Source organism: Pezoporus wallicus, unplaced genomic scaffold (assembly GCF_028554395.1).
Source record: "Pezoporus wallicus isolate ANWC-B61680 ecotype Strahan unplaced genomic scaffold, APGP_CSIRO_Pwel_v1 contig_7265, whole genome shotgun sequence".
Taxonomy (NCBI): domain Eukaryota; kingdom Metazoa; phylum Chordata; class Aves; order Psittaciformes; family Psittacidae; genus Pezoporus; species Pezoporus wallicus.
In genome coordinates, this window is record NW_026635568.1 from 1,683,049 (window position 1) to 1,701,413 (window position 18,365).

The following is an 18,365-nucleotide window of genomic DNA, read 5'->3' on the forward strand; positions in this document are numbered from 1 at the left end:
AGTTTATTAGCAACACAGCAATTCCTGCAGAAGTCTGACTGATTAAATGGCAAAACAATTCTATTCAATACCTAATTTTCTATCAAGCTGGTTCTGATGGAAGAGATTTCAGTGATTCCCAAACTAGCATGTAGATAATTAAGAAAAAGCCCTTGTGCTTCTCAAGCCTCCTGCATTTGTGAATGGCCTACAAATGTGCCTATTGCTCTAGTCTAATGATCTTTCTACTCATTATGTGATTTCAAGTAATACTGTAGCAAAACTGGATGACTCGGATGTTTATTCAGTGTGTTTTTAAAGTGGCAGGCCAAAATGCCACAGACTAGTGATGAACAAATACCTCCAAGTTATTAAACTTTTATGTCTTGCTTGCTTTTCATTGCATTCTGTTGAAATTGAATTTTCTATATCTTGAAAATTTCCTTGATATATCTGACTCTGATTTCTTCAATATGAGGATGTTTCATTTATTAGACTGTGGAAAGCTGATACATGGAGATTGGTATCTTGCTTCCATTCTTATTTTTGAGTCTGTTTTTTCATTTTTATCAATATTTGATGCACAAGCTTCCTTTGGCAGTGCAGAAAGCAGCAGCCCCAAGCTGTGTGATTCTGCATCTCGCACAGTGGGGCTGAGATGACAAAGAGATAGGTCTGCTCTTTCTATGCCAAGGCACCCTGGGCTGCCTGCGTCTCTGCACAGCCTGTTCAATGTGTGCAGCCACATCAGGTCTGCAGGGAGACTGTGAAAATGCCTCACTCTGCCTTCAGATCTTCCCCAGAGTATCAGCAGATTTCTTTACCTTTGTACCTGCTGTTTGGCTGTGCTTTTTCAGATTGTTTCTTTGGGTTTGTTTTTTTTTTTTTCCTACTCCTGCTTCAAGTGCCAGCCTTTCTGTGCTTGTCTGGCATGCAGCATATTTTCAGGAGCATGACACAGACAAGAAGCATGGTTTTAAAATCATCTTATTGTACATAAATTCAGGAAAACACCTCTGCCAGTGTGCCAAAAGGTACTTCTCTTGGTTTCTTTTTTTCTGTTGTACAACTTGTAGTGATTTGCTGCTGAAGAATTAAAGTTAAAGCTTAGATGGTATTGTCTTCAAAAGAGCTAAAATCTCTATGTCTTCTTTTAAACTTGGTGAGAGCATCTGTGTATTTAGCACTTCTGGAAATCAATCCACTGATATTCGGCATCTGAACATAAATAATAAGTTGGTAAAAAGTTGGACAAACACACTGTCATGATTTAAGCCCAGCCAGCAGCTAAGTACCACACAGCTGCATGCTCACTCCCCTCCACTCCTACAGTGGGATGGGGAAGAGAATAAGAAAAAGGTAAAAGCCCATGGGTTGAGATAAGAATGGTTTAATAACTGAAATAAAGTATTACAATAATAAAAAAGAGAAAGGCATAATACTTCCCCTTCCCTCAAAAAATACCCAAACAAGTGATGCACAACAAATCATGCTTTAAAAATACCTTGTTTTGCAGTGTTTTCTTGGTCTAGAAACTGCCTTTCTGCCTATGCTCCGTATATCACTTCTGTCCTCAGGTACGTTTGTGGGTGCTTACATTGTAATGAATTGGACTTTCAAGTGCTGTAATGGCAAGGGAAGGCAGCATACTTTGAACATCCCCTCCCCAACCTTTTCCAATTTCACACAGTCTTTAAGTAAAGCAAATACTTTGCTACATTTTATATAATATTTTGGTCTTCTCATTAAAGGAACACTGCCATGACAGGCTTTTTCTCTTCTGTTTTAGCTGTATGAATAGTATCATCTTGTTTTACCAGGCAGACTGTTATGCATGTCACTCTGCAAGGAGATGCAGAAGGTGGACTTATTGTAAACTGAGGTTGAAACTTGAGCTGTTGATTTCCAGTGGGAGCTGTCCGCTTATTCATGTTCTCGTCAAAGACATCAGCTGAGGGTTGTCAGTCCTGTTGAGTACCGAAAATGTGTGACTCTGAATGAAAGACAAAAGTATTTAATAAATCGCAAAAGGATATTGCTTTGGGGTTTGTTTTTTTAATACTTGCATATACAGTGATATTGTCTTACTCAGTAATACTTGTAATCTAGAGTTGCTTCCTGTCATTGGCAGTGGCCATTACTGAATATTTCAGACTAAGAGGCAGTTTCCCTCCCTTTATTTCATCCACATCCTCCAGAACGGGTGTCTGCAGTATGCAGTTAGCTGCCTGTTGGGCCGTATTCTTGCCTCTAGCAGATGATTTGTTAAAGCCCCAAAGAATGGGATTTATTAACTCTTCCAGATTTTTTTTTCTAGACTTGTCTATGATCACTAATTGTCATCCAGATAGATGTTTAAATCATCCTTTCATTTCAGCTCATAGCTTCCTTAGTTCTGCATAACATCTGCAGAATGTATAGTATCTTTCCTTTGTGTGTCTTGCCAGAAACTGGAAGGATTTTTCCCTGCTCGGTCTTTTACCTTGGAACTATGAAGAATGTTGTCTTTCATCAGTCCCTGTTTGTCTCTTCAAGAGGTCTCCTTGGATGACTCAGGTTCCCAAGGGACTTTCTCAGCTCTTAGCTGAAGAGGTGGGCATAGTAAATCCTTTTCTGAATTCCAGAGTTAACTCGCTAGTAACCTAACACAGCGCTGAATAAAAATTCCTTCCCTCTCAGCTTCTTATGTCAGAAAGCTAACAGTTTGTGAAGACATAATACAGAGTCTGCTGGAAAAAAAGAGAGTAGACAAGACTCAGAATCATATTTTTTAGGCAGGAAATAAATATGAAGGGAAACAATTACAGTCTGCTTTAGCCATGCAGTGCACTTTATATAAGTGAGAAAGCTCCTTCAGGCACCATAAAACACAAATCCCAGTTTTCCTTCAGAAAATCCTTTACAAATCTTAGGCAGTGAAAATCAGGCAGGCAGAATTGTTCCCCACCAGTTTTAAGCACTAGACTTTTGCTTTTATTATGAAACAGGATGGGCTTAAAGGTAAATATGATCTGTGGCTAAATTAGAGCCTTCTGTGTATGAAAAAGCAACAGTGCAAGTTATTGATTAAAAGAAGGAAAAATCTATCTTTTTAATAAAAGGCTTCTGCCTGCCCGCAGGAGGAAAGGGGTCAAACTTGATTCAAATGGTGTGAATTCTCCCTGCGGGCAGAGTGATGCTGTGGTCCTGGTGAATAGTGGACTTGACGGGAGACGATGGTCCTTAGTTTAACCACAGAGAAGGCAGAGGCTTTGTTCAGGCACGGTCATGTTGGATCCTGTCTCTCAAGGCTTAGAAGCCCATTGAGGTAAGTTTTGCTGTGGCTAAGGAGAGGCTGATCTAGCACAGCACTGTTGTCTTTGTGCACATGAACATGTGTGGTGCTGTTCTTGCGGTTGCTTCCCCGTGCTCTCCTAATGTCTAATTAGAAGCTGAGCAATTAGCTTAAGAAGCCTTGTCGGAGTTTCTTTTTGGAAATTGGTGTGATTAGTGTTATATAAACAAGGTGATTCCGGCTGTCAGTTCCCAAGACTGTTTGTATAATAGGAAAGCAGCAGATAGTTGCAGTTTAATAAAGCCCCATGATGCCTTCAAGGCATTATCTGCTGGATAATAACTTTAATTGACAGTTAATGTTTTTATTATTTATGTTCCAGAGAAATGTTACTCTTGCAGTAGAATCTTTAAGTTGGATCTTAAGCTTTTTTAAAATCACGATTTGAGGCAAATAGGATACTTTAGGGGTTTTTACTGGTTACGTAGTCATGGAAATGAAACCACTCTAAATATGCATATTTGAGGAGTTTTTTACCTTGGCTATTTTTATTTTTACAATGGCGATGAGCTCCAAGGGAGGAAGGGAGGAACTTGCTTGTAAAATAAAATCTCAAGCACCCCACTTACATCCAATGTCTAATGTTCTGGGGTCTGGCTGAGTATGTATCAACAGGAGGCTCTTGGGGCCTAGCTCTAAGTAATGGTGTTTATGAGGCTCGTGCTCCTTCTGCCCTTACCTGTTGCCCTGGACCATGGGGCTTGGTTGCTTAGGAACAGGTTTGTGAGATGGCAGTGGTGCCTATGTCTTGGCTTTCACCAAATAAGGAGTTTTAATTTGTAGGAGTTCATGGCTGACTTGCTCTGTGGTTTATTAAATCCAGAGTGTTTGACTAGAGCATTCTCTGAAAGATTTCATTTAGCTGAGTTTTCCAGCTGTCTTAAAAGTATGGTGCAGCAGTCATCAGATGTGAGCTCCCAGAGCAGGGCAGAGCTTAATACGAAGTGTGACATTTGGAAGAGTGTCCAGGGGGATGCACTACGCCTGCTTACTGCATTTCAAAAGCACTTTGCTGTTTGCCAGCTTTTTTATTTTTCTTGAATTTCAAATCTCTAAGAGAGTTAGAGAGAAAGGGAAAAGTTTATGCTTCCCTGGAATAACTGCTTACATCTTACCTGTGCAAATTAAAGCACTTCCCCCCCCCCCCAAGTTTTCACACCACGAATGTGCAGCAGGTAGAACAAAAAAGCAGGGAGCCTGAGTGAGAACTGGGCTATACCTAGTGCTATTCTTCCATCACTGCCTCCCTTTTCTACTCCAATCCTTGAATTCCTCCAGCCTCTTCTTTACTTTCTAGCTGCCTTTTGCCCACTCTCCCATGCTCATCTCCTCCGGGTCTCCTGACAGAGCAGCATTTGCATAGCTCCCAGCCAGCTCCTCATCAATCAGACACAGCGATGTGTGCCTCTCCTGTGAGCTGGTAGGTGAAGAGTATAGCTGGTTATGTCACATGTGAAAGAGAGTCTCACAGATACTGTCTTATGAGCTAAAGCCTACTGCATATTCTGGCAGGAGAAAGCTGTTTTGTGTGTCATCAGGGAGATGGCAAAGTAACAAAGCTTATTATATTCTTATTTTCACTTTCAATTCACAATTTAAATACCCACAAGGAGCAAATCTGCTCTGCTTGTATCTGTCTGTTTGAATGATAATGTCATTGAAAAATCCATTTTGCCTTTGCTTTAAATGCTGGAAGGTTTCCCAAACAACAGTGCAAGAAGAAAAGAGATGTTTTGTGCACGGCAGATATCTGTGCAGACAGATTGTAAACTGTACCACTATTCTTCAGTACTGTACAACAAACACTTTAGGATCTGTCATTTATTCAAAGTGATAGCTGTTTGTACAGCATCTAGCAGAATTATACTTGGTTTTTTTTTTATACTTCTTTTCATTTGGTGCTATTCCAATTGCAATGTTAGTAATGGAAATCATACAGTGCAAATCCATTCCAGTTCATGTAAAGGGATGTAATCAGCAGTTCACACATGGGTGTTTAACTGTTATAATAAATGGAAATTTCACTAATGAAAGTAAAAGCTGCGTCAAGTGCACAGCACATCTAATTATAAGGTGCCATGGGCATTTACAGGGTTCTGCTGCAACCTGGGACCTTGTTCTTGTCTTCTCTGTGTATAGAAGCATCTCCCACATCACATGATTTGGCACAGATTTGCTGTCAGTTGGGAGCTCTGCTCAAGCCCAAGTGGTATCGCCTCTGCTTGAGCTTTCGTATGCCATATGGATGTGTCTGATGGAGAGGCAAGAAGGGATTTCCTAGGAATGGTGAGAGGGCTGTAGCAACCCTCAGAGATGGCATCTGTGTTCACTTGTCTTACTGCTTAACAGCAACCACAAAATTAGGGACGCTTTCTTGTTTGTGGCTAGCTGCTTTCACCCCAGATACAGCCTGCCAGGTTGATGGGAAAAGAGAAACACTACAATCTGTGAGAACTTTTGAATGGTCCTTTTTTAATGGGTGCCATCAACCAAAACAACTTTGTCCTTTTTGTATGACTCATCACTGCCCATAGACATTTAGTATGTGTTGACTTTAACAAGGCACAGTGGGGAGAAGACTCATTGGGTACAAAGAGCACACTGAGGTACAGATGGCAGTGTCCAGGGCATGTGGGGTGTCCAGAGCAAGAAATGGCTGATTTTCGTGACCAGCAGAGGACAGTCTTCTGTCTTCCTCTCTGAGGAAAAGTTTGGGAGCACCAATTAACTGCAGTGTGTCAAGAGGAAGGATCTGTGGTCACTTGCAGGTCTTGAACTTGCCATAAAAGCTTGGTGGTGCCTTGGACAAGGCAGTATTTTAAGTTCTGACATGGGAGTCCATAGCTGTAGTTTGTCTCCCCAGCTTCTGTTCTTCATTAGAACATACTTCCTGCTTCTGTTCTTCAGCTGTTCTGAAAAAAAACTGTATTCAGTTATGCTCAGCCCCATCAATTCCCAGGGAAAGTAAGTAAAGTATTGGTGACTTTTGGGGTAGTCTTGCCCAAGGAAAGAGTTTCATTCTAGCTCTCTCCTTTCTTTGTTTTTTTCCTTTCTGCTGTTGTGTTGCTCAGTTCTCTGGTAATCTTTGTTCAGGGACATTTGTTAAGACAAGCTGATCCTAATGGTTTCTTTGGGCCTCCGCAGCCAGCAGAATGGCTGTAGCAGGAAGCAGACACATGTTTTCTGAGTACAGCGTCAGAGCTGAGTAGTTCAGTAGTCTTTGTCACTCTGAGACACTCTGGATAGCAGTCCTGTCACTGATTTTACAACATAGGGATGTGCTCTAGCATCACACAGTCTTTAAGGTTCTTTCCAACCCTGACCATTCTAGGAGTCTATGATCACCTAACCAACATCTGGTTGAACTTGGATAGCTACTGTTATTATACTGCAATTTGTATGTCTCCAAATGAATTTAGTTCTGTTAAAAAAAAAACAAACCAAACCTAATCTTGCTTTTCTTAGTCTTTTCCTCAGCCTGTGAATTGAGGGAGATTTCTTTCCCCAGAAAGCCAGCAGCATAACAACTCTACTGTTTGAAGGATGGCTTACTTTGCGCTCTGGATATGCTTGATTACAGTTACACAGAGACTCAAACCACTACATAAGCTGTTAATGTAGAAGCACAAATAATAATATTGCAGAGGTGTTACATCACTGAAAGTGGCCCAGGTCCAAAGCAGGATTTGGTTATGTGCTTCAGGCGGTTGGGTTATATGCCTGTACCAGATGGAGACTTAAAATTTTCATCAGCAGGTTTATAAACACAAAGAATATCCTTTTATCAGCCTCCAGGTCTTTTACTAATAAGCTGCAAATGCTGAACTTTAATTAGCAGGGAGTGGAGGTGCAGATGAAATAAGATACATTCTTACTGATGATTATCCATCATGTGAGAATAAAAACAAGACATGAGTAATGGCCTGTTTCAGTTTTTTGGGGCTTTTCTGTTGGTGTGTTTTGTTTTCCTTTTGATGCATACTTGGTAGTATAAATGAGTGAAAATAGCTAAAAAATAAATTGAGGCAGATTCTCTGGTGATGAAACTCCATTGCAGGCAAATGGAGTGTGAGTTTTCAGCCCTGCTCATCTTTGCATTGACTTCTGTAGGCCAGGTGAACACAAGGGTGTGTGACAGCTGTGGGGGTAAGTTTGCCATGGAATCATTCCCCCACCCTTTACTCAGTCTTGTCACATAAGTCATAGGGTCACAGAATGGTTTGGGTTGGAAGGGACCTTAAAGCTCATCTAGTTCTAACCCCCTGGGGATACCTTCCTCTAGAGCAGGTTGCTCCAAGTCCCGTCCAACCTGGCCTTGAACACTGCCAGGGATGGAGCAGCGACCATGGATGGGCAAGGATAAAGAATTTACAAAACTACATCTTTTCTGCTGCTGAGAGCTAGCCAGAGACGTCTGGCCTTTGAAGTATCACTGCTGTGTGGAACCCAGGAATCCCCACTTTCTTGAGGGGTGCAAGTGCATGGAGAGGGAAAAGGGATTGATTAGTTTAATGCTGCCTTTTTTTTTAGCAGTGTGTTTGCTGGCCTACATGGCGTGCTTGAGCGCTGTATGTGTGCCCCAGCTGAGAAGCTCTTTCTAGACCCTGCAGGCATCCAGCTACTGGGCTTGTGCTTTGTGGTTTATAAATCATTCAGGAGACTTGTGCGTTACAACAACAGTATCAGCTCTTTAGAGTGTGTCAGTGTCGTGGTTTAAACCCAGTCAGGTAATTCGTTCGCTCACTTCCCCCCCTTTCTTGCCCTCCCCCTGCTCTCGGAGGGACGGAGAGGAGAATCAAAAGAATGCAACTCCCACGGGTTGAGATAAGTACAGTTTAGTAACTAAGGTATAACACAAATCACTACTGCTACCACCAATGATAATAATGATAAAAGAAATAACAAGGGAACAGAATACAACACCTCACCACCCGCTGACCGATAACTCGCCCCCCAAGCCCGACCAAGCTCCGACCGATACCTCCTCCAACCCTGCAGTCTCCCAGCCCTTCCGGCTAACTCCCAGTTACATCCTGGGCATGACGTGCTGTGGTATGGAATAGCTCTTTGGTCAGTTTGGGTCAGGTGTCCTGTCTCTGCTTCCTCCTGGCTTCCCCTCCTCCCTGGCAGAGCATGAGGCTCACAAAGTCCTTGGCCAAACCAAAACATCCTTGTTATCAGCTATGTTCCCGAGCTGAAAGTCAAAACACTGCACTGCACCAGCTACCAAGAAGGAGAAAAAATGACTGCTACTGCTGAACCCAGGACAGTCAGGGAAGGACCTTGACTGGTATCTTTTAGAGAGGAAAAGGGTTGAGTGTATGTGCAAAGTTGGCACATAGTTTGAGAAGGTTTTGGGAAATGGTAAGGGAAGTTAAGGAAAGATGCAACTTTGTGTGATGTAGATTGGTCCTGGAAATTCTGCATCTAACTTTCCATGTCTTCCCTTAAGAAGGCTTTGCTAGAAAAGTAAGCCACTAAAAGACCTACTGTTGAAAAACAGAGATATATAAATTCTAATCAGTAGCTGAAAGAAAAATGTTCCACCAATAATATAATTGAGTACTTTCTGACTAATCAAGCCCCAACCCCCTGAAATACATACCTTCCTCAGTGGATTGTGATTCCACAAAGGATGGCTGCTTCATAGGTCATAGTAGAATAGAATAGTTTAAGTTGGAAAAGACCTTTAAGATCATCTCATCTGACTAGACATCTAACACTGCCAAGCCCACCACTCAACCATTTTAAATACCTCCAGGGATAGTGAGTCAACCAGTTTCCTGGGCAGCGTGTTCCAGTGCTCGATAACCTTTTCAGTGAAGAGATTTTTCCAAACATTCAATCTAGGATGGTGGGAGAAAGGCAGAGCAGCACTGATTGCAAAGATCTCCCCTGACAGGATGAAACCAACGGGATTTTGTTCTTACCACATCGTGTAGGGTTGAGATTTGTAGCTGGAGGCAGCTGCTGCTCTTTCACAAAATATGGCTTTGAGCTGTGCATAAGAAGTAGGAAGACAACAGCACAGCACAGGGGTTTGCAGTTGCTACAGGGGTCTGAGTACAAGTGCCCCTTGATTGAATTATCTGAGATGAATGAGCCTTCAGTTCTAACTTAACATTGGCACCAAGGCAAAATGGACCTGTTCTCTTTGATTTGCTCTGATTTGCTACTCTGATGACATATATTGATGTTAAAAGAAGGCCACTAAGCTTTTCTTTGTGCTGCATTGGAAATGACACATTGCAAGATGAGGAAGAGTTCTATTTTAAATTGCAGAATTTGAGATGAAGTGAAATTGAAAAGAAAGATCAAAGATAGAAAGTAGGGGGAGGAAGAAAGAGGCAACGTACAATGTGGCTGCCGAGACATCTTAATTTCATTTTAATGAGTCTCTGACCACTCAGGGAGGCGAGGGTCATTCTTTGTGTTGCTGGGGGGGGGGAAGAACAGCCTTCTGCCGCTGCACTGAGATTTGCTTTGAACGTGGTCTCTTACCAAAGCGAAGGGCTGCACTCTGCTTCCTGCTTCACAGGATTAGAAAAGACTGAGCTGTTTTCTAACTCCTGCGTCCTACTTACGTAACTTGCAGATGACGGCTGTGCAACCTCTGCCTGAGCCCTGGAAAATTCTCCTGTCGGTGACTCAGGTGCTTGGCACACAGGCTTGTGGCGCAGCAGGCTTAGAGATGAGATTGCAGTTAGATGCACACACTGGGTACCAGAGCCCAATTCAAGGTCTCTTTATGGAGGCTCTTCCGACTAGAAGCTGTGTGTGACTTCCTCATCATCCTGGTCATGTCATTACCAAGTGTCTCTCTGCTGACACTATATTAATTATGTGCAAGTACAAAGCATCCCCCTTTGTTTGCATTGGAACAGAAGAGAACCACAGGCCTGACTGTTGTCCAGAGATGTGGGTTAGCAAGGAAGGGGAAGAGCTAGGCAATAGTGAGTCCTCATCCTTTGTATAAGGCTGCAGGATGTGCAGAGAACATTTGGAATGTAATCATAGAAGGGACCTTAAAAATCATCTAGTTCCAACCCCTGGATCTTCATGGGGGAGCACGAGGTCCCCTTCTACAGTCCCCATTCCTAGATTCCATGCAGTCACCATAACACTCTTGGTTTGGAGGCTCTAGATCTGGCTGAAAGCTAGGGGACAGGACAGCACATTGTGCTGTAAAATTGAGACTATGAAAAGGGAAAGATTAGACCCCGGGGATGAAGGGAGAAAACTGAAACAGAGGGAGACATGCTTTAGCTGCAAACTAGACTTCCCTGTGCTTCAGATGTCATCTCCAGCAGCAGCAGATCCCAATTTCCAGCTCTTTGGAACTGAGAGGAAGGTGTGTACCAGTGAGTACACTCAGCCACTGCAGAGGGTCAAGGGTGGGACAACTGTGATATCCCCAGATGCAGCCCATCTTGTATGAATCTATGCAGCAAGCCCCTCTGGCAGTCCAGCCAGCTTTAAAGCAGTACTTAGCTTGTGCCTGCACAGGGTTTGTTGGCCAGACTGCAGTGAGGGGGGACAAAAAAAAACATCTTGCCACAGAGATGACCTGGTGACTAATCAGTTTCATTGATGTTGTGCTTGCAGGAGAGAGCAATCTATCCTCTGCAGTTCCTGCGGGCTTTGCTGCTGGAGGCTCTGAGGAAGCAAACGTGAGATGTTATCCAGAAGCAGAGTTATGTGAGCCCACCAAACCTATCGGTGCTGCGCTCTCCTCCATGTATGAACATGGTAATGCAGAAGATACCAATATCAGGAAATCTCTTGATGGCTTCTACAAAATGTATTGTAAAAAACGGCCAGACAGAACGGATCCCACCTACGAGGCTGCATCACGATGTCTGTCACAGAAAATTTCAGAGCTGGCAAACCGGGATGGAACAAAATACGCATCGCGTTGCCTGCAAATGGCCCAGGTGGTCTTGAACAGAGATGGGTGTAAGATCTTTCCAAACCACCCCACTACTGCTTGTTTTTCAAAGCCAGCTGAAGGAGAAGTTGTGTTGGAAGACATAAAGAGAACACCTGGACTCTCCGATGATGTCCTGCAATTCCTCTTGAAACAAACATGGACAGAACAGAGCCCTGACATGTCACATGAGAAATGAGCAAGACACAGTGGGAGGGGGGATGTTTCTGTCATTGGAGATTTACTTTCACTGTGAAAAAAGGTGATCTTAGAAAGTAACTCTTCTCTTAGCACCCTCTTGAACACACTTATTTCATGGAGGAATTCCATATTCCATCTGGAGCAGACCTTGCCATCTTGGTCTCTGCAGAACAGCGCTGCATAAGGAGCATCTGTGGTCCCCATGAAACTGCTTCAGATGTGTTGACTTAAGTGGGGTGGGTGATCGGTGATGCAGTGTCTGCTGCTGGGACATCAAACATGGTGATTTATACCTACCAGGCTTTTAAATTGACCTGCATTCCTACGCCAGCTGAACAGTGGCCCAGCCCAAATTCAAACTTTGCATAGGCAAGGATGTCCAAGTGCTGTTGACTATAACACACTGACTGAACAAGCTTGGAACAATATTCCTCAGAGCTAGGGAGGAAATTTAAGACTGTTCTGTACCTGACAGATACTATAACTCCTGTGCCTCCAAAGGGTGCCTGATAGCCTGTGTGTTTACTTAGAGATATACAATTCTACAGATCATAATTGCAACGCAGGTGAGCTTTTTCAACAAGAAAAGTGGTTTTGTCAGAGAGGAAATAAAGCTTCTGAGAAGGTTATTTTTTTAACAGGAAGGATAAAAAAAGAAATTAAAAAAGCTTTATCACCGTAGTGATGTTTCTAACACTTCAAGTGCTCCAGCTGAACAGATTGAGGATTTTTTTCGTGTCTGTATGAGGTGGTTTAAGAGCAACCTGAAATAGATTCGTGAGTAAGGGCTCTGCAGAGGTGTCTGTAGGGAAGCTGCAGAGTTGTTGCCAGCTGCCCTGGTAGCTGCCTGCTGTAAGGAAAAGCAGGAGAAGCAGAGCTGACATATCAGCATGCCCAAGACTGTGGGTCACTTGGTTGGTTCTGTAGGGCCAGTGTTGCTTTCTCGAGCTGTCTCCCTACACATTATCTCCTGCTGATTTTTGCTACCACAGGGTCTGAGCTCAGAGCTTTCACAGAGAGAAAATCAATGCTTGTTGGTTGAGTACACTCTTATCTTTGTTGGCACTGCACAAGACCTTGTGATCACTTCCCTGGTGTGTTGATGGATGAGGGAAAATGTTCTGTGAGATGTTTGAACCACCCCACCAGTAGGGATCATCTGGTGTTGGTTACAGTAAATGTTTGCTTTTTCTAAGCTCTGCTGCTGTTTATACCCGCAACTTTCTTACTCTGGTTTTAGTTGGCAAGATCAGCACTGGCTGCAGTGGGAACTGGCCTAATTCACTGGTTGCCCAGCTTAGGTTTTGGTGGCTGCCACTTGCCTATGGCATTAAGAGGTGACCTGAAGGACTAATTCCCAGCAGTTGGTTTTGGTAGGGAATTTAAAGTGCTTTAAGTCTGATGCATTGCTATGAATTTGGCAGGCTTAATTCTCCTTTGCTTTGTGCTTATGGGGTGAATCCCAAGGAAAATAGCTGCACAAGGGATGCAGGACTGGGCTCCCACTGTCAAAGCTGTGGTGGGAAGGGTGCTGCTCTTGCACGGGGCTGCAGTTCGGGTCCCTCTGTTCAGCATGTGGGAGCCCTTTGAAATGGTCAACCAGATCCAGTCCCTCTCTGGACAGGTTATCGGTTATTAAAGCTGTGCTTTACTGTCTGCAATTATGAATGTTCTGTTCTTGAATGAGGTGTCAGGCTCTAAAAGAGACACTTGGATTGGAGAAGATAGGTACATTGTAGTCCTTACCAGGGTTGCCAGGCCCACTGCTTTGATTTAGATTTTGCTTTGTTTCACAGCTTGCAAATCAGAGAATTCTTGTGGAAAAATACTGAGTTTTGGCTTCTCCAAACTTTTATTGTTAGATTTTAATTAAAATTTAGAATAAACCTGATTAGTTTATGGCAGATTTTCATATATTAGATGCTTACAGAAGCAGAGCAGAGCTCAGCTAGGTAAATTAGGCTCCAAAATCCCATTGGTTTTTAATGACAACAAAACAAGCTAAATGTTTAAGCAGTTTTCTCAGATATCTGGTGTAAGGAGCTGAAATATGATAGAGTTTAGAATACCTGATCATTACTTCTGTGAAACACCTCCATTCCTGCAGAAGCACTTAATATTAGGAAGTGTTTCATTGGAATCTTACAGTTCAATCACTTCTATTAAGTTAAACAAGACTACAGCACAGAGAATAATACTCATCACTCCTTTTCCCACTCACTGATAATTAATTTTTTACAAACCTGTGCTGGAACCTGCTCTGTGTATTTCCAAGTCTGCTGAAAGCCAAACCATTTTTATTACTCATTTCCTTGATAAACATCTCTCCTCAATTCCTTTGAGACACAGGGAGACGAATGCATCTCTCTCCTTTGCCAGGTGTTTCAAGCAAGACTCACCAATTGCTTTGAACAGGCTGTTCTTGAAAGAAGCACAGTCCTATTTGGCATTTTATGCTGCTACATAGAAGACATCATAATAATGCGTATTACTTCTGGTGAGCAATAGCACAGGGGGGCTAACTTAGTCTATTTGAACTTCTTAAACTGATTTGCAGTTATAACTATGATGTGTTGCTTTGAATTTGCAGTTATAACTATGATGTGTTGCTTTGAATTAACTAAGTTGGATTTTTTTTTTCCCCTCCTATTTTTGTGGGTTCTTTGCTTTTTTTTGTCTGTTGCTTTTGTAACTTTTCTTAGCCTAAGGGCAATCCATCCACGTTTTGGATCCTCTAAAATACTCTTTCACAGACTACTTCACCTCTTTCTTTCAGTGGAGTCTTCAGAAAGATGGAAGCAGCTTTGAAGGAGCAATCAGCTTAAAATGTGTGAGGCTGCCAAGATCCTGTGTCAAGCCAATCCCCAGCAGTGTCGAGTAGGACAGCCGTGTTAAAACGCCAGTGCACCTCCCACCACTGCAAACACAGCCACAAGTGCCTTGTCCTCTGCTGCCAGTTGTAGAGGCACGAACTTCGCCAGAGCATTGCCCCTTACAAACAAGTGTCCAGGCAGTGATGGGAGACAGGGGAGGACAGGACCCCAGGAACAAAGAGAGCAGGAGGAGGGATTTGGAGGGGAAAAACAGCCCCAGGGGCACAGGTGGGTGAGTAGGTGCCTCAGGTTGGGCTTTTGGGCAGCTGCTCTACTGGGTGTTGGCCCCACCCCAGCCAGTCACCCTGTGGACAGGAGAAGGAGGCAGCCCCAGTGGGGAAGAGTGCTCCTTCCTTGCTAGTTTAAACTCAGTTTAACAGCGCTTCTGTCCTGTTTCCCTCCCCACCATCATCCCTCCACCAACCTCCAGTTCCTTTATGTCTTTTGTGGTGGTGCTAATGAGATCCCTGGAGGAGTTTTCCATTTAAAATGAAACAGATGTCTCTGAGCCCAAAGAGCCTGATGTCAGTCAGCAACAGAGGAATGAACCCACACACAACCACTTAAGGATTCTCTCTTGGAGGCCTCTTATCTACTCGCTCAGTGGCTTTTTTGCTGCCTTACTCCCTCTGCTAGGAAGACGTGTGCCTTTCTGCATGTTTTCCACACTCTGTTTTGTGCACTGAAGGGGTGGTTTGCTGCAAGATGTTGCTTGCTTACTTGGGAGGCCATACATTCTCCAGTGTGGATGTGTTCAAGGAAACATGGAAAGCAAGAGGAGGGGATGTGCTTTAGTTGACAGTATACGGGCAAAGAAGAAAGCACAGTTGGGATCTCAAAGGTCAACTTCGAGGTTCCCAGCTAATGTTCTTACTCACACCGCTTGCACCAGTTTTAGCACTTGATCTTCAGCATTTCACTTTGGAGATAGCTCTTACCCTGCCAGCCCAACTGCTGAAATTCCTTGTCTCTTCCCTTTCCTCTTTGGCCAGATCCAGGCACGGGTGTTCATGTTTCATGCAGCCTGCTGCAGTTTCACATGGAGCTGCTATTCCTGCCTTTCTGCCCCCAGCAGGTTGGCACAGCTCCTCTGCTCTGCAGGTGTTTCTAGCAAAGGCAGTGGAAATTTGGCTTTAACCAAAGCAGGAAGAGGCCCTGCTGGCCCAGCTGGCTGCAAATTATGGCCAAGATCTATGGATTTGATGCAATCTCTCTTTGCAAATAGATTTACACTGGAACTGTCTTGTTGTCTTTGAGTCATCATGAAACTGATACATCTGGCTTCTTGGTGGTTCTGCTTAAGGTGTTGCTTGCTTGCTTTTATGGCAAGGGTGTTGTACACCTGCTGGAGGGCACACAGAATATTGGAGCAGCCCCCAGCTACTCAAGTTAATGGTGCCAGGGATAAAAAAGAGCTGAGATGAGGATCCAGCATAATTTCTGTAGTAATAAATCTGTCTGCAGGTGCTGGTCTGCAGGAATCCAGAGAAAAGCATCCTGCAGGCAAAAATTATGGAGAAGGGTAATATCAACTGCTTCAGCAATAGATACAGCTGGAAAAAATAAACATGCTCTGGAGTGTGCTATAAGTAATTACAGAAACGGTATTGGCCTTTCCCTGCCAGCTCACATTGCTTAACCAACACAGATCTGCCACAGCTACAAGGGCATTGATACTGATGGATGTAGGGAGCTATTGCTAAAGGATGTACGTGGAGGAAGGGAGGTCTTCAGTGTGAATCAGATGTTGTTGCTCATAATTTTTCACTAGTATTTATGCTCTTTTACACACTTAAATATGAGCTGCTGTGGAAAATCTTTTAACTGCCAATTTAAGAGAAATAACCTGGAGAAGTGAGCTGAAGAAGTCAGAGGACTGCATCTGGAGCCCTTCAGTTGCTGTATTGGGTTTGGCGATTAATTGTTTTTTGCTTTGGGTGTTACCACGTGGTCTGCTACTCAGATTTGTTGGAATTAAAAACCCAAACCCAAACCCATACAATTTCCACAAAGGAAGCTCAGAGCAAAATAGGAGGTTCCTGTTCTGTAGGAGAGTTCTGCTACTGATGATGATTGAGAGAGACCTGCTGGGTTTTACAGAAGAGGAAAGAAACCCTAATTGACTGTAGTCTCACCCTAGATCAGCCCTGGAGCCAGACGTGGCCTTCCCCACTCATAACAAATGTGAGGTATCTGTCTGGACCCCCTCTTTGAGACTGTGAGGAGAGAGGGCACACATGGAGTGCTCCTCCTGAGGCCTGGAAAAACCTGAGCTGCCATCTTTTTATCTGCTTTTTGAATGAGGTTTTGAAAACATCCAAGGGAATAGCTGTTCATTTGTTGTTATGGGTTTAAAATGATGATAGAATCGTAGAATTAACTAAGTTGGAAAAGACCTTTAGGATCATCAAATCCAACTGTTACCCCAGGACTGCCAAGACCACCACTAAACCATACCACTGTGAGCTTCATCTAAACAGTGTGTGAACGCCTCCAAGGATCGTGACTCCACCACTGCCCTGGGCAGCCTGTTCCAATACCTGAGCACTCTCTCTGTGAAGAAATCATTCCTAATACCCAATCTAAACTTCCCCTGGTGCAGCTTCAGGCTGTTACCTCTTGTCCTATCACTTGTTACTTGAGAGAAGAGGGAGACCACCACCTCACTATATCCTCTTTTCAGGTAGTTGTAGGGAGCGATAAGGTCCCGCCTGAGCATTCTCTTCTCTGGACTAAACATCCCCAGGTCCTTCAGCTTCCCCATCACATTTCTGCTCCAGACTCTTCACTAGCTCTGTTGCCCTTCTCTGGCTCTGCTCCAGCACCTCAACATCTCTGTGGTAGTGAGGGGCCCAGAACCGAACCCAGGATTCAAGGTGCAGCCTCACCAGTGCCCAGTACAGGGGAACAGTCACTGCCCTGGCCCTGCTGCCACACTATTACTGATACAGGCCAGGATGCTGTTGGTCTTCTTGGCTGCCTGGGCACAAGCTGGCTCACGTTCAGCCACCATCAATCAGCACCCCCAGGTCCTTTTCTGCTGGGCAGCAGAAATGAGGCAATCTTGGTTTGGAAGGTACATATCCAGGAAGTCAATCTGGGGTCCTGCTGTGGGGGATCATGCTGCTTCTCTACACACCAAGGGCCAGAGGGGAGGTGAAGTGCCTCCAGGGAAATCATGCTTCTGCTTCAGCTCCTCCAGGCTCATGCGGCTGCACAGCCACTGCCTTTAACATCCTGGTTTTCTTATTAGAAATCTCTGATGTGGCAAGAAGAGGGAAAAGAGGACTCACTACTCTTCAGCCCTTTAGGAAATGAGATAGAAGCAATGACAAAACAGAGAATAGGCAGCTGCGGAAAGCATGAAGATAGATGGTGACAGAGGAGAGCATGAAACTTTGATTTTAAAGAGCAATGTAGGCAGAACAGCCTGGATGCAGCTGAAAAATTTGGATTATGACTCACATCTACAAGTCTTGGCTGGCATCTCACAGAGGATGTAGTAAGCTCTGTGCTACTGCAACATGCCACCTTTTGAGATGTTTGCATCCCTCACGGTCAGGGCTGCCTGCAGTTCTTCTGTGTGCTGCTCACTTCCAGGTACAATATTCAGCTCAGGCCAGTAAGCCTGCCAAAAATAGATATATGTCTTATGCTGAGACAGAAGGAAGGGCAAAGATTTAGCCCTTTGGAATAGACATCTCTGGAGCAGGTGATACATTTGACACAGGTCTTGTAGAGAGGTATTTTTTCTTAGCTGTATTTGTTTTCTTTGGAGTATGCGTCTGATTCCTGTGTCCATGCTGTTTTGCACAGTAGGTGGTTGAGAGGCTTAGTGTTGAGGAAGGGTAAATTACCTTCAAGGAAAATGGAGAGGGGATAAGTCTCAACACTTGTTTAGGTGGGTGATAATCCGGCATGCTGGGATGTGGTTTGGAAAGAGTTGGCCAAAGTGATTGTGTGGTTGGAAGTGCTACTACAAAGCACCCCTAGGGTCACTGCCTTCATAGCAGCCTTCCAGTATCTGAAGGGGGGCTATAGGGATGCTGGG

General features: G+C 43.9%; 1 protein-coding gene across 4 annotated transcripts in view; it reads left to right on the forward strand.

Moving 5' to 3' along the window:
• The window catches only part of SHLD1 (shieldin complex subunit 1), a 40,770-nt gene extending 28,648 nt beyond the window's left edge, over positions 1-12,122 (forward strand). For all 4 annotated transcript variants that reach the window (XM_057396938.1, XM_057396935.1, XM_057396936.1 and 1 more), the window contains exon 3: positions 10,919-12,122. In XM_057396938.1, coding sequence (XP_057252921.1) covers positions 10,919-11,439 — 521 coding nt within the window. In that variant the 3' untranslated portion in view covers positions 11,440-12,122. The remainder of the gene's footprint in view (positions 1-10,918) is intronic.
• The last annotated feature ends 6,243 nt before the right edge of the window (positions 12,123-18,365 follow it).